Here is a 23,925-nt window from a genome sequence, read left to right on the forward strand (position 1 = left end):
TGGATTTTAAAGCTATACTCTACTGGTGCCCAGATAAGAAGCAGCAATTTGCCCTCTGTTTTAAAAGAGATGATTATAGCTGCATCCAACAAGTTAAATCTTTCAGCAAATCATTAGTTTTGTTTTTAACATGGTTATTATAACAGCCCCATATAATTCTGAAATCAAATAATTATCAAATCAAATAACACCGTGCAAAGTGCTGGACAAGTATATACCAAGGAAAGTGTCCATTCTCAACTTCAGAAATCCTCAGGCATAAGTCAGAAGTCTGTTGTTCTTCTGACAAATATATGACCTGAAACTTGCCTACTGGATCCAGGCCTTCCCACATAATCTCTGCCAACGAATGCCCTCATTGCCTATGGGGATGTTGGTTTGCCTTTCCTTTTTCTCTTCTACTCCAACCACTTGTTAAACTGTAGAAATATTTTGAAAGAGAATCTGTCTCCTGGCTTGTCTCAAGCACTCCTGCACTCATACACTGGTCCCTCTGCCTGGCTGTAACAGCGTGATGGCCACCTCCACATGCTGCACCTCCCCTCACTACATTCCCTGTGCAGCCTGAAATGCAGCAGAGCAGAGAGATTAAAAGACTAAATTCTGAATGTTTTGGGTTTTGTCCTGTTACTGCAAGAAATAGGGTAAAGAGCTAGTGGAAAAGGGGAATGAAAGTTTACATGTCAAGGAGTAGATGGGAAAGAACTGAAGGTGAATATCCTTGCCTGTCTGTATATTCACACTAGCTCTAAACCCAGCATCTCACCCCTTGAAAGTATGAAGTGAACACACTTGGTATAAGAAGATGCCTTCCCTTAAAGCAATGTTCACATTAAAGACTCATTAATCTCATTTAGAAGATTTAAATATGGGGGAAGGGGAAAACTCTGCTTTTCCTGTGAATTTTTTGTTTTTGTGGTTTCTTTTTTGGGAGTAACCTGATTATGTTATACAAAATGGGCTCACAAAATACATATGGAAGAACATACTATGCACAGCTGAACATCTGTGTAACATTACACACCTTTATTTTTTAAAAATCAGATAGCAAATCACCGCAATTAAATAATTTAGTATCACCATTATTTTACACCACCCTGAATTTTTTTTCATTGTTAAGTAACAAGTTTATACCACCTTTCCAGGATAAACAGCTCTCAACACTTTTGAAAGACATATGTGCTCACAAGACTTCCACTGAGAACCTCACAACTCGTGGAGTATTTACTCTCATAGCAACCCAATTCTCATAACAATCCAGACTCCAGTCTGGATTAAGACCTTCTTTACAGATGGAAATCATACGCAGAAAATAATAAGGGCCACATCTGCTAAAGAGGTCATGCACCAGAGACTGACTGAGGTCCAGCTGTGCTATCTTCCCCTTCTCCCATGTCTAACCTCTTAGGCATTTAGGCTCATTAGGCTCTTAAGTTTAGGCAACACTTTAGTGACATGCAAAAGTTAAAATCTACTCATGATAAGCTCTCCCTGTATTCCTTTTCCTACTGCTCTAGCCTCCTTGCAGTCAACGATATATATATTTGAGTTTCATTGGCAATTACCTTCCCAATGAGCTCTCTATAAATATGGCAAAGGTAGTCACTGCAGGAAGGAGAAAGTCTACTACTTTTATTTTACAGTCTCCTGAAATGAACACATTTCCCTACTTGTATGGATGCCACCTATAAGTACAAAAAAAGAAAGGATTATACTTAAGAATTCCTCTCCTTTTGCTTCGTGGTTGTTCGTGACATTTGTTTACTGTTGCTTATCTCAGCAGCATATCTACATTAATTTCACTTGCCCTTGAGGTACTCTGGGTTTATACAAGCCAACATTATCTGCTGTCAGTACTACTGGCTGTTAATATGCCATTGCTGTTTCTAAGAACTCTGTATGGATTCTTAAAGAACAGTGGTACTGGGATTTTTTAAAATACCCCTACTCATAACAAAGTGAGAAACCAAGAGGAATTAATTTCTGTTTCTGTCTCTAAGACAGTTTTCAAAGTTATCCATACAAGTTTGCGAGCTACAAAATGTTCTCTGATTTTTAAAACTTTGTATTAAAGTTGACTTGGACTTTAGTCATATATTATGTGAGATGGCACAGGAGATGTAAACATCCTAAGGGCACAATCAAAAAAGGATGAAAGGAATGACTACCTCGCTGGGGCCATTCAGCAAGTTCTGTGGCAGTCTATGGGCTACACTCAAAAGTGATATAAATGCTCATGTTCAGCTAGGTTTCTCTCTTGTTTTGATAACTGTAAGTTAGAAATGGTTCTGACAAAGTCACTGTTGTTACAATGTTTGAAAAACAGCAGAAGAGGAGTTTTTGACAGAATGCTGAAATGTGCACTGATTTGGCACTATGAAGCTGCAAATCAAGCAAGGCTGTTTTTTACAAGACATGAGTAACTACCCTTATCTTAGCATTCCAAAAATTCAGATTTTTGCCTGGGCCTGTGACTTTTCCTATTAGCTTTCTTTTTTTAATAACCACAAACAGCTGTCTCAAAACACAGAGGACTGGCCCATCTGTGGTTATAATCCACAGGTTCTGTCTTTGGACACTTCTAACCCACTGGCTGGGGAGGTGGGTGTGGAAAGGATTTCTCTAATGTACTGCTTCTCACATCCTTTTCTTGAGCATCTGATTCTGGCTGGGATAAAGAGGCAGGAAACTTATCCTAAACAAGCCCTTCGTCTGACGTAGTATGGACATGGTTATGTTCTTAAAAAGAAATACCTTTGTATCAATTACACTTGAATGGCACAACACCTAGAAAACCTACATCCATGTATGTACATACCAACATTCTCCCTGTCCATTTTCTTCCCTTCCATACATTTGCCCTAATTTTTTGTTTTATCCAGGCCTTTAGCTCTACCTCTCCCAGCAGTCCGCTCCTGTCTCAACGCACTGGTCTTCCCACCACTCCCTTCTCCCCTTGCCCGAGCACCATTCCCTGGGCTCCCATTACCAGCCCAGCGGGGCTCGCTGCTGACTCAGCAGGAGAGCTCCTGCTCCTGCTCCTGCAGGCTGCGACCGCCTCTCTCTGCCTCCCTCGCTCTTCCTCCTGCTCTCCTGCTTGCTGTTCCGTGACCTGAACTCCTTTTGGATCTCATCAGAGGGGAGAGGATGAGTACGACTGTCCGCTTGGGTGAGGGATTCACTCCCCGGCGTTACTCACCCCACAGCCAGCCAAGGGAGCCAAAGATTCAACAGAAAAGCTGGGGAGTCAAAGAATAACATCTACAGCTGGCATTGGAACAGGTCAGTCTCTTACTCACTCATCCTGATTCATCAGTTTCCCCGTAAATTCACCCATCACTCCAGTTTATTACTTACTTCTTCCTCCATGCATCCAGATACTGTCAGTTATTTCCATTTGCCTACTACGTCTATTATCTTCTTGCAACATCTCTTCCGACATACGTCAGGAACCTCATGCTTGTTCCTGTATAAACTCTTCCCTCATTTGCAGCATCTGCTTCAGCCCTGCCTCGTATATTGTGCTTAGGGTCTGTGTCTCATTGCTCTCCTTGACTTTTTCACATTAACCCTCTGAAAATGGGGTTTACTGTACACTTTCCCTCTAACTTCACCCAAGCCATGATGAACAGGGAAGGTGAAAAACACGTACATGGGCAGGCCAGATAGCTCTGATACAGTGAATTGAAGCAGAATTCATGGCTCACATACCTTGCCGTACTTCTGTGCATAGGATCCTGTAAGCAGCGAATGGAAAACTATGATTGTTTCATCCAAATCCCAAACAAATACACGCTGAAAACAGAAGTGGGGATAATATTATTAAATAAATAACATCAAAGTCCTACCAGCATCCCACCCAGGGGGGCTAAAAGTCAACTGAGTCCTGAAGTTTAACCAATTAATTAACTGAGCAATTTTTCTCTGAATATCAGGAAGAACAGTGTATCATGCATGGTAAAAAATCAGAAGGAGAGTAACTTTTGAACTCTTCAACCATTTCTTATTTGTCCTCTAAAAAGGTTTTCAGAAAAGCTGTATAACACAGATTTCAGAAAAGTGAAGGGGGTCAAACATAATTGTTAACTTAACTTAAGGATAAACAGTACTCTCAAGATACTTCTCTGCAAGTCTTATTGATTCAAGGTTCTTCTTTACTTCTATTGTATAGCTAAAATTGTCTTGGGTAAAAATGTCATACAGAATTTAAGTAATACTGTAGCATAAAACGGATTATTCTAACTCAAAAAGAAAAATAAAAAAGGAGAGGAACTCCTTATATTGATAAGGGGTTCATTTTCACTGGCAAACTATAAAGGAGACAGGAAAACTGAAATGTAGTCTTTTCACTGGAAAAGTTAAATCCTTTGAAAAGCAAAAAATTCGTACGTTTCTGTATAAAAGCAATGGCATTTACATTCAGTGCCTAGCACTGCAGCCCACCCTATCACCCCAGGAGCGGCTGCGTGGCCAGCCAAGTCCCAGCAACAGTCTTGTCTCCTGCTGTACCCAGAGCTGGTCAGCAAAGGCACAGCAGTGGGGCTGGCCAGGGCTGCTGGCTCCCAGTGCCGGTCTGGTGGCAGCAGGGGACTCGCCGCACTGGCGGGCAGCACGCTCCCCTGACACCGGGGCTGGAGTGTTTCACACACACACAGGCACCCCGCTTCCTCCTCCTCTTCCTCCTCCTCCTCCTGCCACTGTAAGGCAGTGCACTGCTAACACAGGAGTAATAAGACTGTAATTACTCCATTGCTAAGAGGTTACCTGTGCTTTATATCGTCACCCCCCTGAGTAGCTTTTATGCCCCCCCACCATATATTAGGCAGATATATTTCTTCACGAAGGCACTAATCTTGCACATACTTAAGTACAACCATAACTTCACTGATGTAAGCTGCCTCATTGAAATCCACTGACATTACTTAAAGGCACAAGGACAAACCTATGCGTAAGTATTTGAAAAGCTATGGCCAGATGATCCTGCGTATTTACACTGCATTCATAAATACATGTAATTAAGCTGAGCAATATATTTGAGATTTCCTATTTAAAAAACTAAAAGAAAATGTGACAATTTTGAATACAGAAGTCTCACAGTTTTGTGGTTGTATTGCATGAGAAACTGAAAGACATGCAAACTTAGAGCTAAAAAGTGCAAGGCTGAATCACATTTACTTTTTCTGCCTAACTTTGTCATCAAGAACAGTAATGTCTCATTGTACATGTATGTTAAACCACCAACTAATATCTGTTATATTCAGTTAGTGGGACTGAGTCCATAACGTTTTCTAAAATGCCTTAAGCTATTTCCACAGCTGTAGTTTTCAAAATTTACTTTTCATCAGAAGAAACCTCCACATTACCATTCATCAGTTACCGCAGGCATACCTCCAAGTCACTGTCCGGAGGGGGTGATGGATTATTCTTCCGCCCTCTACCCCGAGACTTTGACCCAGAACTCCTGCATGTTCTCTCATCAAGATCTTTGATTGGCGTAGAGGGGCTCTGCACTGTGTCAAACTCCCCTGTAAAGTCAACCATTCATGGCAAAATTAGTGCTGGATTTTTAAATAATAAACTTTTTTTTCTCATAGCTAGACATGTCGGTATGCAAACTCAACCACAAGATGCACTAAAAAAGTTGTATAAAATGAGTGATAACATGGTTTGTCTTATGTAGATGGAATCTGCAGATGTCACATACACTTTTGACTTTACCAAGGAAACGTTATAAGCCTTAGCAGAATAAGAGAAAGATTAAAATGACACATATGCATGTGCAGACATACATACAAATACACATGAGCACGTGCAAAATATTGAGAGATCCAAGGAAGATGCATTTTAAAAGTCACACTAATGACTTCTCAAAATGTGAAGTGCCTTTTAGTTAAAGTAGTTAATTTCCCATGTTTGGAGTTCAGCTAGACTTATTTCCAAGTCCTGTGTTACTTTTACCAGAACACCCTTTGGCACATGTCCACGCACCAGAAGAGCCAGTCAGCTTCCTGCTTCATGTCCTCCTCCCATGTCACCTGCTCTTTAGTAGATTCCACTTTTTTTTTTTCACCTTAACTCTGCCCATAAATTGGCAAAGTCATAATATTAAATGCAATATACCAGTTACTACCAGAAAGAGGGGGAAGTCATACTTGTTGTATTCTGATCATCTTTCTCTAAGTATCAGCTATTGTCTGCTGTCAGAGGGAAGATGTGCTACAAGAACCTTTGGTTTGGTGTGGCAGAGTTGCTCTTAACACTCAGGTCTACCCCTGACTTATGCATTTAATCTACTTTGCCTCTGCTGGTAACGAAGGGTTTCAGAGGTGATCAAAAACCAGTAGCTGTGTAAGTCAGACAGACTGCAGGAAGGATGGCATGGAACTTCCCCTTACAAAGTACTTTTATGACACAGCTCAGAAAACAGAAAATATCCTTTTCTTCATAACACAGTACCTTCAGTGACCTTTTAAAGCTGCTAGCAATAAATGCAGTTTGGCTAGGTACCTGAGTGCTAAATGACATAAGTCCTCCTTCATCATCTATCCTATTAATGATCTGATTTTTCTCCATTAAAGAAGGAAAGGGTACAGCTTAGCTCTGACATCTACTACAGAGTTTGATTCAAGGGAGTCCTTGTGCTGCATGTCATTATATGTTTCTGGGCCACGTCGCTAATATTTGTTAAAAATGCTGATGATGGCACATCTGCAGAATAAATTAACACGTGGTACAAACATTTCCCAAGAATCATCTATGATGCATCTGATTTTGAGCTGGAATCTGAACATTATTCATTTTTACAAAGGAGCATCACTAAGGTCACCAAAGTCCACCAGGCAACAGAGAAAGCAGCTGGCAGATCAAGGAGAGTGATTTTTCTGCTCTATTCTGAACTTGCAAGACCACGTCTGGAAAAATGTCTAGTTTTGGGTCCCCAAGTACAAGAGAGATCTTGACAAACTGGAGTTAGTCCAGGTGAGGGCCACCAAGACAGTTAAGGGGCTGAGCACATAGGAGGAAAGGCTGAGTGACTTCACAGCCATATACAGAGAAAGGACAAGAAGTAACAGACAGAAATCACATCAAGGGATATTCCTGTTAGATACAAGATAAAAATCCTTCACTGTCAGAGTGGTCAGGCCGTGGGACAGGTGCCCAGAAAGGCTGTGTATTCTCCACCCTTGGAGATACTCAAAACTCAATTGGACACAGCCCTGAGCAACATGATCTTAGTTGGCTCATCCATGAGCGGGTTGGACCAAAAGACCTGCAGAAGTCCCTTCCAGCGTGAATGATTGAATGTTCCTGTGATCTTCCCTGAGTCATTCACCTCATTCTCCCTCCACAACAAAGATGAAAACAACTCTAGTCTAGCAGGCTCTAAGAAGAAAAAATAGACTGCAGTCTCAATTAAGTGTCTATGCATAATGTAACACAATAGTTAAATTCTTTATCTCTTCCATCATTTATTTATACCTTACAGTGAGCCACATATAGAAGATTATTAAAATAAATACACTGGGAAGTTATATTTATATATCTTGACTTGGAAAATACTGTTATATTTCTTGGAAGAATAAGATTTAAGCCCATAATGTCACATTCCTGAATGGGAGCTCTAGACATTGTGAGGAAAGAATTCAAGATTCAAGGAAAGGGGAGAACAAGAACAAAGTTAGTTCCCGAGCCTATTGATAAGGACATTTATCTGGAGAAGGACATACCTATGTTCCACTGTCTTCTCCAGGGCACACTGGTTTATTTGACTGAATGACTGATATATATGAAGTCTAAGGACATATGTTCATGACCAAGAATCCACATCTCTGTACCCTCAAGTAGAAAGTGACGAATCCTCCATGAAACAGGAGGAAATCAAATCTGTCTCTCTCACTTCCTGGCAAAGTACTCAAATTATTCTGCTATCGACTGGAAGAAGATACTACCACTTTTTCTCAAACTAGGCGATGACTAATTCAATGTCGCAAAACCAACGTGCTTCTCTGCTTGTGCAGAACAGAGACAAACTTTCAGGCAGCAGCAATTTGAGAATTTATTCCAGGTATCATTTTAGGCAGGTCTGTCTGGATTTGGATAAGGATCATATGCATTCTGTAGTAGTTTCTCTTCAGCCAAAACTCTTACTTGCCAAGAAATGAACAGCAATAATATCATGTCATGAATAATGTTCCCATGCTGGTTTTACTTTGTCCCTACAGAACGGAGAGAGAATTCTTGTTGACTAATCATTTCTATTCCCAGCACAGTGTTGATGTCAGTAAGGACACTGCAGGCAGTGGAGCAATCAATAAGGTCACATTATCTTAGTTGTTTCTCCATAAGAAGAACAGTAAAATATGCTTGGGTAAATGTACAAACATACAAAAAGATGCTTCATAAACAGAATTCTCATGCAGCAAAAACCTACACTGACTTCAAAAGAAGTTCTGAGTATGCAAGAGTTGTGTATGAAAATATAATTTCCTAGATTTTTCTGACAGAGTGGAAAAAATATCCCAAAACAAAACCCCAGAAATGAAAAGGCAAAAATTAAATAAGTGAAAATGAATGTTTACATTCTTACCACAAAATTCTTCATATTTATAACATTTCAACATTTTACAACAAAATCAAGACTCATTTCTACAGTAATGTATTAAAACATCTGTTCTCAATGACTGTGTTTACTCTCATCTACCAAAAACAAAATATAAAAAAACCCTTGTTCTAAATCTTCTCTGAAAGTATCTAACAACTGAAGTAAATAACTTCAATTTTCATTTAGCATTAGCCATTACCAGTTGCCCCAGGCTTCTGCTTGGGTCAATGCTGTACATGATTGCATAATTATCCATTAATCAGTACTGTAACTAATCACTGTACCTTGTAAATTCTAGATATTTAAAGCCAACTTTATTTCATTACGCTAATCTCTAAATCAGAATGAGCAGCTGTCTCTTACTTGAATGCAAGGTATGCATCTATTTTAGAACTGCAGAAGTCAGTAGTGCATGTTTTTTGGAACAACTGTAGGCTTAATTGCTTGATTTGCTTTTTACCAGCAGCAGGGTAAAGGAGCAACTGCATTTTCTTATCCTTCCTTTGCTTTAGAAATTAGGTCAATGCTGATAAAAGGAAAACTTACTAAAAATTCAGCCATGTAACATAAAAGAATGTGAGAAATTCTAGCACATTCTAGCACACCTAGAGTTCTGAAAACCTTACCCTCATGAAGAGTTCCTACCGCAGCTCATATTAGATAGTAATTTTTATTGCACGTTTGAAATTTTTTAGGTTTTCCAATATTCAACACATGCCTAATAGATATACTTCATAGCCTTCTCCCTCTGGAACTATGAGCAGCATCAGAGATCCAATAAAGCAAGAGGAAAGTGTTAAAACCAGAACACGGAATGACCACTTTATCACAGATGTTCATACACACACTCATACACTGGTTCATGTCCAGCATGAAGACTTCCATGCCGTGGAGACCTTGCAGTAGCTCCAGTTAAGGGACAAGGAGCTACAGCACCACCGTTACAAAAGGAGGTAGTCTTTCATACCCAAAACATTGTTTCCCGCCAGTAGTTTGATGTGAACATCCTCTCCTCCCTGTTAAAACACAGTTGTGCCACTTAACCAGGAGAAAAGAGTTACGGGCACAGTCTGCATATAGACCTTTGCACTGTTTTTCATAATGCCATCTCCTGGAGAAGCTGCAAAGGGTGATTTCACTGTGGGTACCAACTTAAGAGAGACCAAGCTCTGCTGCATCCCAGTAACCGACTTGGAGATAATATCCTATGATATCACCTCACCTAAATCTGGACATATGAAAGTGAGTGCCTAAACATGAAGCTTTTACCCAGGCTCCCCACAGACCTATTTCCTCTGCTAGAATTTTATCCACCCTAGATTAAATGTACTAATGTACTCATCGAATATACTCAAATGTACTCATCTCCTGAGGCAGAATCCCTTAAGGATTCTCCTGACTTATCCCAATATGAGATGGAGTGCCCCTGGAGATACCTCTTTGTCTCACAGATACTCTGTGGTAATGAGTGCATTTTGAAAAATCTTAATGTAGGGCAGGCACAATACAAACACCGAAGAGAAGTCTATGGGAAGGGTAAGGAGCTGAGCCTTACACAGATGTGGGATGGATGAACTTCTAAGCCCCTTCATACTCTCCTTACGGATTGACTTTTATTACATATTCTTAGCAGAAGGAGCAGTCAGAAGATGGCTTCAACATTACAAACCTCTTTTTTCCTGGCTTGTAATGTGTTATTGCTTGTTATGAGTAGCAGAAAGAGTAAAGTCTATTTCAATTTTCATCCCATTTTCTTTACTCGGTCAATAAATATAACTGATATTAACTCTTGATCTGATGGGGCTTTATTATGAAAACATTAAATCCTGTATGTGTGGAGAGTACTAGAGGCTTTGATTTGTTATTTGAATTAATAGCTAGAAGAGATGGCAGAAGAGTGAAGTGCCTTGCTGTGTTTAATCTTAGGTTTTAGTTGGAGTAAGTCTTAAGGACCGAGCAATAAAGGCCTGTTAGACAGCAGGTGAATACGGTGAGTGCTGAAGCTCTGCAGTATGATCTACTGTATCTGAAGTGATCTCCAAGATGCTGCACCTCACTGATGGACATTTATTTTTACAGTGACACAGAAGGACACAGGCATGTCATGTATTCGCACAGTGGGTGTTGCACTCTCAGCAGAGAGTCGCATGATCAGTGCAACACTTCACAGAAGTAAGGCGTGTGTGGGCAGATTTGTAAGTTCAGATGCACAACCTACTTAACAGGAAAACAAGTTCATATGCTTAAACAATCCACAAGCAAGAAAAATTCTTACTGTTTCATAGATGTGAAGCCTTCAATATTTTTTCAACCTGTTCAAGCTATGTAAGATTCCTTTCTTCTGTCAATGCTATTCAATATTAAGGGAGTTTGTAATACATGATAAACCTATACAGCGTTTCTAGGAAACAGATACACAAGGGACAGACAGTATAGGAAACACCATCTGATTTTCTCAAATAAAAATATGGGGGAATAACAAAGGAACAAAGAGAAATACACAGAACATGCACAATTATCAAAACGTCAGCTGTGAGTACTCATCACACTTTTAAAAATACTTTACATATGATTTGTGTCTATTATGGATGTCCTGCAGCTGTTGAAATGTCACTTGATTTCAAGTTACCTCTTAGCTTTTTCTTCCTAAATTTGCATTCTGAGACTACTGAGTAACATTTTACACTTTCATCAAAAACCAAGGGAATGTGTATCTCCCCATATCCATTCCATATCATACCATACCATACCACAAACATGCATGTGCACATGTGTGCGTGCACACACACACAGACTTTAAAAATCAGCCTGAAGAAAACAGCTGGCAAGGAAAAATTTCAATTCATGCAATTAAAATTCCAATGTTTTTAGTAAATTTAAGCAGGTTATATGAAGTATGAGGCCTCACTTATACTTTTCTACACAGTATTACCCTTCCTTTGTACAAATTCTTTATTATAATACATTAGTTTTTCTACTATACTTCTCAGTGAGATGTTGCAGTTAGGATGAGAATCCAGAAAATCTATGCAATGAGTTTATTTTTTGATTAAAGCCCATTTCCCCCCTATTCAGAGCCTAATCCAAACCCCTGTTTGCTAGGCTTTTTATAAATGCTCACAGTGTGTGGGTAAGGCAGACACTACCCACACTGCATAAGGAAGCCAGTGTCCCTGAAAGAGATTGTTCTAGCAACGCTGAGCCAAGCAGCTGGCAATTGATAACCTCTCCCATAGATGCTACACACAGCCTTCGTAAGCTACTAACTTTATGAATATATGACATAATACTGAACTAAATCTTTAAGAATGTCCTATATAATAGAAACAGTACAGGCAAGTGAGCATGAAAAAGCAGGCTCTGTTCACCCAATAAGGATACCACCCTTGTCTGACAGTGGCTGTGAATTCCTAAACTATCCCACCAAGATCTTCATAGCTCTGCACTATACTGTCCATAATTTCAACTACATAGTTTACTTTCCTTTACTTTAGTCCTATTTATATTAAATGGGGGAAAATAAATTGGTGAGATGTTCAGGAACTTAGAAACCTAGCATAAAAAAAAAAAAAAAGAAAGAAATCCATATTAACATTTGTGTTTGCAGAACACACAGAATGGAGCAGGCAAATGACAGTGAACTGGGTTATAACGATAATGAGCAAATGAAGAGCTGCCATTATCCAGCAGCGGGGCTCTAAGAATAGAACTGTGCAACAAAATACTGTGTTGTAGTGGATGTGCACAAGAGGGCAGAGTTGGGCAGGCAAATTGAGTCTCCTGAGGTCTCCCGAGAACGTTCTTTTTGCAACATCAACTACTTCAATGATATTTTTTTAAAGAGACTTGTGCTAATAACCAATGGCTCTATTCTTAGTCACCTAAATTTGTGAATTGGCAAGCATGGCTTGTATACATACATAAAGCCCATGTATTCTTGCTAGCATGATTGGGGCATAACTAAATGAACAACAGCATCTTGTTTTAAATTCTTCACAGCAATACTTCACAACATGTAGGTGGATACAGGAATGTTCCACTGTCAGTAACAGGAGAGCTCACTGAATTTTTATTTCAAAATTTACTAAAGGTTTGTTACCATACGGTTGTTTTTGGTACTAACAGATCCCTACCAGACTGTTGTAACTTTTTCAGGCCTTCTCCTTACACAGACAACCATCTCAGTCTGCAAAGAGCTTTCTTTAACTAACAAACAAACTAGACAGGTTTCCTAACTAAACCAAAAAAAAGCTTATTTTGGCTGCTTTGCATGATAAGTTTTCTGAAAGGGATAAGCTTAAAATGTCAATATTCAAACAAGGTTCATATGAAATCTTGTCTTTATACAAGTACAAAATAAAATATAAAAATTGTTTTCACCTGAATGTAGATCTGTACCTGGTTGACTAGTCAGGCCAGGGAGAGAGTCTTGTAACTGGTAGGTTGATGATGATGAAGAAGTGCCATCAGCCGTGTTGTTTGAGGTCATATATGCACCATATGTTGATGCTGAGTAATACTGTGCATATTGATTTTGGCCAAAAGCTGTGTATGATGGATAATCCTAAAAGAGCAAATACAGCAGAGTACTTAAGTAGAGTTACAAGTGACTTTTCCATTAAGTATTCTAAGTGTGCAATCATATGATTTTTGCAAGAGTTTTGTGGGTTTAGTTTAGATTTTTTTTAATTTAAGGATATTTAACATTTTATAATTTAAGGATATTTACAAAAAGACTACAGGGAGGTTGCTGAAGTATTTAAGTGCCACAAGATGCACCTAGGCTTCCACTGGGATTTTGCTCACTTTCCACAGAAAATAGCATTGAACCACAGTGAGTCTAATTCAACTTAACAGATCTAAATTAAAATAACATGCTGTCATTGGAGTTATATAAATCCTTCTGTAACTGACAAACAAAAATGTTAATATTCATACCTGTTGTGAACTACTGAAGTTTGTAGAATTTGAAACAGAATTGTTTGCATAAATAGTGGATGATGGTGTAAAACTAGAACCTAAAATTAAAAAATACAATTAACTGTGAGAAGTTGCTTGTGAATCAAAATAGAATTCTGAATACAACAGTCCATGTTAAGATATAGGTGAATCTGAAGAACAAACAACTTTTATTTTGTTTAAACAATAAAATATTGTAATGAAACTTTAAAAGAAATTAAATGCTACTTCCACCCATACAGGCATACATTCCTCTTCACACTTTGCCAGGAAGGTATTGGCAGCAAGTCATTACACCGATCAAGAAAGCATTTTTCAATTTATTGCAGTGTCTCACCTGTCCTCAAATATTGTTTTTCCCTTTTGCCTTAATTTCTATGTTCTAACACTTTAGCGTATGTTCACTTACAAACCAAAAAACTTTTCAAAGACTATTTTAATAATCCAGGTGTTTTTAATCGATCTGTAATGAGGTATGTCCTTGTTTTCAACATAAGTCAGATGATTCATATTGTAATTTGTAATATTTAAAAGATTGACCCTTGTATAAGAAGCTTAAAAATTATCCAAATAAAACAGGTTATCAATGACCAAAGGTTAATAAGTGAATTAATAATTGAATAATAAATGAAAGAATAAATATGAATTAAGGAGAAATTTTAACAAATTCTGTTAATCCAAAGAGAAACAAGTATCAAATGATGTCATGCTCAGAAACATGGAAACAAGGAAAAGTGATTTGTGTACCCTAATAAACACAACAAATTCTTCCAGTCCTGCCATGTGATTTCACCCCATTAAAAAATGAAGGTGCAAATAGGGACTGCATTGCATGACCAGATCTATATTAACAGATGACCAAAATGAATACATATATGCATATTAGTACTGGAAGATAATACATAGCTTTAAATTTTAGAGGTAAAAGTAGCTGCCAATGATAAGCACACTTGCTGGAGTTCACAAAAATGAATGGAAAATACATCATAAATATGAGGGAAGAGGGGGCCGTCGGCAGCAGCGGGATGGGATGAGCCCTGACGGTGGTGGCTACTCACCTGGCATCTGATAAGAGTAGGGTGTTTGGCCGGGCTGTGGGGTGGAAAACCCTGGGCTGTAACTGAGGCACCCACTCTGCAGTGGTGATTGGGTCTGCGAGAGCCCACTTTCCGTCTTGATGCCTGGCAACATTACACCCAAATCTGTATAAGAAATTAATTTTCAACTGATTCTTTAAAATATTTTCTTACAGTTGGGAAAATAAAATAAAAAAGAAGCAAAAAACATTCACGTCAGCATTGCTTTTACTTCTATGCAAGGTGAAGTAATAAGAGGTCAAATACCGTAAGTGGGTAAGCTGTACGGCTGTCCTGTCTGTGAGTAGGCTGTATAGACCGCTGGTTGCTGCATTCCTGAATACTGGGTTTGTCCGGCATAGGCAGACATTGTTTGAGCTGCTGGTGTAGAAAGAATGTGTGGATAGGGCCTAAATATTAGGAAAAATAGCATTACTGTGGCAACAAATACTTTGTATGTTGATTCAAGCAATAAAGTAAAGAAAAAGGTTTAAAGATGTCCAAAGGCAGTTCATTATTCTGCCAACTGTTCCTCTTCTGGGATTTATTCCATCCCCCACTGAAATAAGCTGAAAACCACTCTGGCCCACATTCCCCAGGGCACGGTGAATATTTTCTGCTGTCCCATCACTACAATTTAATTCTCAAGCTACTGTGTCCAGCTCTAGGTGGACTGTGCCACTGCTATACGACTTTATATGGATTTGACCCCTTTCAGCCGAGATCGGCACGCTTAAATCAGAAAAGCCCCCATGCTGTTTTAATCCAGTGGAGGGAAACTTGGACTAGAAGAATAAAGAAAATATAGAGGTAAACATTAAAGCTACTACATTGTGTCCTCTGTGTACAGTTCTGCTTCAACAGACATCCAGCCTCTGGCTTCAATAGGAGATGGATCGTGCCCATTGAGAGCAGCATGAAAAATATTGACGGCAATACTTTGGTAAGCAGATGGGCTTTAAATGTTTGGAAAATATGGGCTAGGGAAATAGAATGGAAATTAAAATAGTCTTTTATTTATGAATACTGGGGTTTTATAGAGAGATTGAATAAAATCAAGTTTAAAATTTTTGCCCTCCAGAATTGCAAAAACATACAGTGAAACATTTGTCTTGGACTGTTTTGTAAGTCAGGTAAGACTTTATGGACCAAGAGTTGAATAAACACACTCTGTAGAATTACGCTAACTGAAACCTGGCCATTAAAAGCCATGACTAAATTTCAGATTCCAATTTTTTTTTTTTTCTTTCTAATTAGTTCAGTACAGTTGGCAGCCGTTACTATCAGAAAAGGATTACTCATTAATTTAGACGCCAATAAATTACAACAGTAGATTAAAAATTCTGTTAAACCTTGTAATGTATTTGGCCAAAAGTATCTGATATAGTTTGCCAAAACCCGGTTTAAGTGGAATGAGGGCTGTTCTTAGTTCGGACACCTACTTTCTGTATCAATAAATACTGGCTACCATGATATGAATGCAAATTTGTTAAAGAAACTTGAAAAAGCCTCATCAACTATAGTTTCAATGTTTTCTCTGCATCAGTCACACAGGTAGCTGTATCAAATACACAGAAACAAATAGATGGCATACTGGTATCAAGCACCTTTGTGTACAACACTGATTGTAGGACAAGCAAACTAATAGACTGCCAACTGCAGCGGTTTCATGTAACGTCTTCAGTGCTTTTTCCTAAAGTTTCCACTCCTGGATTCATGTGATTGCCCAAGAGTGTTTTCCTCAAAAAAAAAGTGAAAAAAAATTTCTATTCCTAATAACGCCCATTGGCTTAAAAAAAAAAAAAAAAAAAGAGAGATTAAAATCTAATCCAATTTATTTGATTTTTAAATCTTATGATATTGGAGAAGGAGGAGGAAAGGGTGGTTCATGACTGTGGAATGTTTGGAAGCGTTTGGCAATGTTGGCACTGGGAGGGTCTGTGACAGAGTTACCCCTCAGTACGCATCCTGCACATGCAATTGTGATTTCTAAATATAAACTGTGTTCTTCAAAATATGCCTGTATAAATTGCCAGCACTGTTAAGATGCTGATGTCTGAGAATATAATAGTCCAATTTTTCCCTTCTGTTGTGTGCAGATATTCAAGGGTGTTTCTTGTGCAGCAATACTGCACAGAGCAGGATCTTATTCTGCAACCACATGAGGAAAAAAAGAGTTGGAGAGAGAGCTATAATGGAGTCAGTACTGAGGCTTAAGTATTTTCATTTCTCTGTTTCTTCTGCTGATTAGCACTTGTTTGCAACAAACCACAGAACTGCCTATAGCCAAGGTCAATTCCCTATAAAAGACTAGAAGAGGTGCAGACACTAACTTGGAGGGATATATCTGTGGAGAGTACTGGTGCGCTGATCTTGGGCTGTAGCCACTACTTGTTATTACTGCAAAACAGAAAATAAGAGTACAGCAGTTAGAAACATCCTGAGACCAATACAGCCAAACAGTCTGAATACTAACACAGCAACATTAGCAGAGAAGCTTATTGAAATGGACAGCTTTTCAACAAAGTAGATGTCATCTGAACCGCAACATCTTAATACAAAAATTTAAAAACTCCCAAATCATTCATGGTTGTACAGAACTCTTTAGCTGGTATGGGTGTGACGTGTTTTTTCAGCTTGACTGACATCTTTCTGAGTATATTGCAGAGGCATATATTTCATACATCATCTGTGATCCACACACCATAGATCTTTCAAATTTGCAAGTTGTATTAAAATTGGTAGTTAAAAAGAATCTTGTGATTTAACATATGGTATTGCATGGGATTGAAATAACATACACATACACATACTTTTAAAGTCTCACATTAACAAGTTTAATTTTAATACTGGACAGGAAAACCATATTTTATATGGGTGTAGTTAATTTTAGTCAGCTTAGGTGATGTGGAAGATACAGGATTGACTACTAGAAAATAAATATGATTCCTTATCAACAGGCTGATTAGAACATATCCACTAACAACAATATTTTTATTTCGAAAGCAAGCATGAACAATCCTGTCCAGTAGCCATCAAAATTGTATACGTCTATAATATTCACAGCTGTATTCTTCCACGAAAGTTAACAGAACAATAGTCATATCCCATTAAAATTTCATTCACAAGCAGTGCTCAAACTGGATTAATTCCAAGTGTTTGGAAGTTTCTCTTTCCTTTAGCCATCTGTCTTGACTAAGACAGATGTATTCCAAATATATGTACTCTAAAGTGTTGAACCAATCTCTTCAGAGCAAATCCATACTGGGCAAACATACAGAGTGTCTTTATTAGGCCATCTGCTGTTCATTCACTTTTCAAAAGATTAAAGTAGTACACAACGAAGCACTGGAATTTCTTTAGTCTAATCAATCATAGTTGTACTTCAAAGTGTACCCTCTTCCTGAGTTGTTCGTAATGGTAGTAGAAATGAACTTTCAGAATTATATAAGTGACAAATAGGTTTAGGTTCCTAACTATTTTATGAAACATGATATATTTCTACATTCAGGCCCAATTAATGTCTTTGAGACCTATTGCTTTGAACATACGCAGAACTTGATATTTTTAAAGCTAGTTTAAATGCATTTAGAACATGAGGGACTTAAAAGGAAAATACAGTAGAAGAAAAACAATTAGCTTCTTTTTTAAATGTGCAGTTGAGTATGGCTTGAAAATAAAGAAGAATTGGATAATAATTTTTGGAACGTGTGCCACCAGATTTCATAAAAGAGTTGCTGATTGAAAAGATATTGAGGGTTTGCCTGTGAAGGAAATCTGCTAAATTTAATTTTGTGTGGCTATTCTTTTTTTTTGAGATGTCTTTCTGTGGTTTAAGCTCAAACCACAGAGTGATCCACTAGGTGTGCATACAGCTATTCCCAGAGTTAGATGAACCTATAGCTGTATGTATCAACATGATCAGTCCACAGGACTCTAAAGGATGCTCTTGGTTATTTAAGGTTCGAAGATTAACTAGTCTTCCCTGTTGTATCCCTATGACCTTTCTAAAGACAAGCAACACCTAACAGAGTGACCTTGGTGATTCTCAGGGCAAGGAACGTTCGTGATCCATTATCGGTTTATGGGATGTTTTTGCCCATACTGCTCCACTTTTTGTTCTGATCATTTGCTGGATGACAGCTCACTTGATTAATCAGTTTGGTTAAAGCACATTTACCATTCCACCACACCTGATGCAAACTACAAAAAACTAATTACTGTTCATTTAAATCACTTGAGCTATAAAACCCTAATGTTTTTCAGAAAAAAAATGTCCTGCCTGCTTTTTTATTCTTTTTGCGTATACCTTATTTTATATATTCAGAAAGGAGATAAAATACTTTTGGAAGGTGTCTGGTTTTACATTTCCTTTTTTTTTTTTTTTTTTTTTTTATTTCCCTGATGATAGTGCTAGTTGTAGTGAAAAGGGAGAAAAAAAGGTAAGTGGCCCCAAAGTAAATTGTATACCTTTCAAACGAGAAAGTCTGTTCCTTTCATTCCTTCCCTGGTAGCTTGTCCCATCAACTTGTGCACTACATTTTAGACTGTGAGATATTTGAGAAACACAGGGTGTAAGACCTACCATAAGAGAACATTATGACTGAGTAGGGCCTGTGGACTACGCCTGTATCTCAGAGATCAGATTGGTAATTCTAAGGGTTATCAAACTTAAACAACCTTCACTGCTGGATAGCCTCCTAACCTTACTTCTGAGCACTGTTGGTAATGGAGGAGATGGTGGAGGTATGTTGTTATGTTTTTTGTAACTGTGCCACTTTGCATAGCCATTTATATGAATGGGGCTAAACACTGGTTTATGTTGCTTGTATTAAAAACAAAATCAAAACTGTTTCTTCTCTGAAAAACTGAGATATTTCTAAGACTTCACTACTTGAATTTGCCAGAGGAATACTCTTCAGGGCAGGTATAAGGCCCTTGATTTCTCAAGTCTCTCTACGGCGCTGAGGGCATATTCCAGTCCCCACTAATGTTGATTCACAGAAGGGACAGGAAGCTGACAGCCAGCTCTTTACCAGTTACCCTGTTAGCTCTACTGGCCAATGTGGCTGTGGAGAATTTAAATGACCATAAAATGTTCTGATCGCATGTGTTGCATTTAGTATATTAACAGAGGCTGGAATTTTGTATTTTTTCATTACACATCTGGAAAATCCTGTGCGAAGAGGTTAGGTTAAAAGGATCTCATTTAAATAACAAATCACAATGTCTACACACAAGGGGACCACGTAGGTTATACAGCAGTGGTGTTTCCTAACTTCACCTTTATATTCTTCAGAAATTGTTTTCTCTATCCTTTTTGTGTGTGATAAATACTAAGTAAAAAGGATGATGAGAACTTCAAATGTCTCTCTCTCCACTCCATTAAAATGATAAACAGTTCTCAAATTAATCCAGTATTGTAAGCAATATAAACAGCAGAATGCATGCGCTCACAGTACAGCAGCTGCAGCAAATTCACAGAGTATGAAAATGCTCCGTTCAAGGCTGTTCAGCTCCCCACATCCTGTGAATACCCACCCCAATGGGAGTCTGCTGCAGGACCACAAAGCTTCACATCAAGTACACCAATATTAATTACCAACTGTCATTCTTTGAAGAAAGAGGAGGAAGAGGGGTGCACGAGGTGACTCTCCACCTGGCTAACCCTTGCTAAGAGGCACAGTTTCTCCCAGGGGCAGCTCTGCAGGACTGTGGAACCGGAGCCCTGAGCGTGAGCTGCAACACGTGAGCTGCAGCCCTGAGCAGGAGCTTGCCCAGTCGCCTGGGCAAGACCACTGTGGCACCTGTCACTCTAAATTCAAGAGATCTATGTGCTTTATTTTTCAACTCATCAAACAAAAATCGGGGTTCATCACAGTTACCTGTGAAGCCTAATCTGTGTCTCCGGCCCTACATCTCGCACAGTCTGTTTCACCATCACTTTGTGTGTTATAGCTGGCCATTAGGGGCAGAGCTGCCTACTTTACAACCCACAGGGCTTGTTCAGCCTTCTGCTCAGCTCCAGGACATGTCAGGGGCTTTGATTGCCCTTGAAGCATGGAAATCAATTTTAATGGGTAGAATATTTGAAAGAGAGGATTTCTGCATGGCAGAATCTCAAAGGGGTCTCAGCACCAGGAGTTCTCTTTTCACGCATGTCTTATTTCATAGAATGTTTAATAACATACCTAAATCCTTCCCTACTCAACAAAGTATGCTGGAGTCCTTCTGACCCATGCTTGTGTAAGACAGAGTAGGTAACATTCCTGCTAGTGGCCTATATGTCCAGGCATCCTCATGAAATGAGCTCACAGGTGCTCTGAAAGCCGCAGGAAAGTACCAGCATTATCACTTTGTCATAGTTGAGAATAACACACGTGTGTAACTGATTATTAGGAAAAAACAAACTGTTCGGTGTTGGGCTTTGCTGTGCACTGTTTTCAATTGCAGCTGGTTTGTCTGAAATTATGTCTTTCTACTAGTCAGTATTTATTGTCTTTGGCAACCCATTAAACTTGCCAAATAACCAGTTAGGTTAAAAGTCAGAGAAATACTTTTTTGTTCAGTTTTTATTGTTCTTTAGCACTTCTTCCACAACCAAATGGTCCAATTGGCAAGTACCAGCAAAAGGCAAGTGTGAAAGCAATGGATTTACTCTTTATGAAAGGCTCAGTGCATTATCAAGGCAGCTCTGCGTCTCACTCTGATGATGAAGACTGCACATCACCCAGACAGGCAGGTTATTGATTTCCCACTGTGAATGACCATACTCATTTAATACTTGAGTTTCTGGCCTAAACTGACAATCAGGTTCATATTTCTTCTGAGTATGCAGGTGGCTAACAGACAAAAATGATTGTGTAAGGCTCAAATTCCTGCCTTTTTTTGGAGGCACCAATTGTTTCCAAATCTCCCAAGTGTAGAGATCTCAACACTTCTTTTGAAATTAGTGGAGGCTAATGGGTGAGTGGCACCTGGGGAAATCAAGCTGTTACTTAGATATCTAAACCTGAATTGGAGGCTGCAATTTTTGGGAACCCTTCATGAAAAAGTCACCTTAGCCATGTTTTACACAAGGCATCCAACTCAGATGTCTTAAATAAATGGCAGAAGCTGATAAAATTTCACCAACAATGACAAAAAAACAATGACAAATATAGTTGAACATTTCATAATGTGTAATTATTACTAATAAAATTTTAGGATAGAGTAACAACAGAGTGAAAAAGAAAAGCTAATTTTTAGCCAAGACTATTAATTTTTTTATGGAACTGTTAGACTTTAAGTTGATGGGGTTCCTTTCAGTATAATCATAATGAGGATGTTTCCATTTTTTCTAATCAGAAATAGTATACGCTTGCTTTACATCTCACAAAAGACCTTTTCTTCAGACACTAAATTTGTTATAAATACTTTTCTGAATAACCAACTTCAGAATATATCAGCATTTACTGATGCCTAAAACACAATTCCAGAAACATACACTCAATTTTTAAAACATTGTCATTACACAGAAACATTGTGATTTCCAAAATATTTTAAATAGGGCTTGACGACCTAAGTCTACTAAAGTAATAGTAGTATCAGTGTGGATTGGCAATTCCAGACTTCAGTGACATTTCAGTCAGGCCATCACTGAACTGGTATTTTCAGATGCAAAATTTATTCTTCCCCTTCTCCTTGTTAATATTATTATTAGCAGGATTCAGTTTAATGATTACAAGGCAGATTATCTGTATTTTTCCACAGTTCACCTTTTAATAATTTATAGGAATCTACTTAAAAATTGCTGTTTGTTCAAATTTTTTAAGAAGAAGTAACTGAAACTTATGATTATTTAAAGTAAAATATAGACTTTATTTTCATGGAAAGAAAGTAGCTTATGGCAATTTGGTCAGTGTTTAAACTAACACACTGCTCATAGGAATAAAAAGATTAGCACTGAAATATAACCCTTAAGATTTAAATTTCACAAATTAGAATGGCTGTTACAAATACAATCCATTTTTTTCTGCCTAAGATAGTACAAGACTAACACTGAAAAAATCTACAGTACAGTAGCAACATTATTACTATAAGATTTTTGCATACAGTAATCATCTTAGGCATCATTAAAGCTTCTTTAAGATCATAGCTCATGAAAACTGTGAATTTTCCTTTACAAAAATGAAAAAGCTATTCTTATTCTTATTCTTCTTATTATTATTATTAGGTATTAAAATGTTACTTTATTGTAGTTTTTTAAAGATTGCTTCCATGCAGTGAAATGTTTATTAGTCAAGGTTATTAAATGCTATATTAATGTGCATCTAACAATACGTGATCTTATTATGGCTTTACCTGACCCAGTAAAAGTGTCAAGCGATCCATCTCCAGTTGTAGTTGTTGTTTCACTGCTGTTCATGGGCTCTGTTTTGACTGCAAGAAGAGACACTACATAGAAGAATAAGTAGACATGAGATTTTACTTCTAAATTTATATTGGAGTCCTCATGCCAGTCTCACTACCAGTAGTCCAGCTAGAACAAGCATGCGGTGCAACAACTTCGACCTTCACTCTACCACTGTATTGAGACAATCTATACTTGCTCTGTCTGGAATGGTCATGTATCTACATAGCTTTTTATCTGTGCATTTGTCTATCTATTGGTTTTAGCAACTGGGATATCTTCTGGGGAGACTTCAACCTAAATCTAATTGATTCTAACAATTCCCTAAGAGAAGCAGAGAGGAAGGAAACATTAGCTGTCAAGGGATGTAGCACATAACAAAAATAGTTTTGCCTGACAAGTGAAACAATAATAATATGGTTTCATGCTCATATAGAAGCAAATTACTTTCACAGTGCCAGCATTCTGCCTTTCCCCTTCCCCTTTTACAGAGTCTGTGGGGGGCTTTTTGATCTCGGTCACCAGCAAGCAATTTTCCATACATGAAGAGAGAAGTTTAAAAGAAAAAATAGCAAAAGAACTAGCGTAGGACACAAATGACAGCCACGACAAGTCAGCTTCTAACTCAGAGATTATCAAACATTTGTGTCCACTCTGAACTCAAATTATTTCTTAGGGATCATCATGTGCTCTTACCATCCAAGCTATAACTGAAAGCACCACAGAGGTAATCTAGATGTTATAATTTAATGTGTTACCTGAACAGACCACCTGGCATGGACTTTTGTAATGGAGTTTGGGAACTACCCTTCTAATTGATGTGGTAAGAAACAGCGGTACAGAATACACTGCAGCTTTTATGAGATGTTTGACTGGCAAATGAGGAAACCCTCAAC

The 23,925-nt window shown here is 38.3% G+C and overlaps 1 protein-coding gene across 17 annotated transcripts in view; it reads right to left on the bottom strand.

Annotated features, from left to right (window-relative positions):
* EYA4 (EYA transcriptional coactivator and phosphatase 4) overlaps window positions 1-23,925 on the bottom strand; it is a 161,076-nt gene that overhangs the window by 24,392 nt on the left and 112,759 nt on the right. For 8 of the 17 annotated variants that reach the window (XM_030022593.2, XM_030022598.2, XM_030022595.2 and 5 more), the window contains 8 exons: window positions 22,981-23,073; window positions 16,971-17,037; window positions 14,905-15,047; window positions 14,620-14,763; window positions 13,541-13,620; window positions 12,983-13,166; window positions 5,389-5,525; window positions 3,712-3,795 (listed from right to left, as the gene is read on the bottom strand). In XM_030022593.2, the coding sequence (XP_029878453.1) occupies window positions 3,712-3,795; window positions 5,389-5,525; window positions 12,983-13,166; window positions 13,541-13,620; window positions 14,620-14,763; window positions 14,905-15,047; window positions 16,971-17,037; window positions 22,981-23,073 (932 nt within the window). The remainder of the gene's footprint in view (window positions 1-3,711; window positions 3,796-5,388; window positions 5,526-12,982; window positions 13,167-13,540; window positions 13,621-14,619; window positions 14,764-14,904; window positions 15,048-16,970; window positions 17,038-22,980; window positions 23,074-23,925) is intronic. The other 9 variants (XM_030022606.2, XM_030022600.2, XM_030022605.2 and 6 more) reach the window with 6 other exon arrangements.

This window comes from Aquila chrysaetos, chromosome 8, assembly GCF_900496995.4.
Source record: "Aquila chrysaetos chrysaetos chromosome 8, bAquChr1.4, whole genome shotgun sequence".
NCBI classification, from domain to species: domain Eukaryota; kingdom Metazoa; phylum Chordata; class Aves; order Accipitriformes; family Accipitridae; genus Aquila; species Aquila chrysaetos.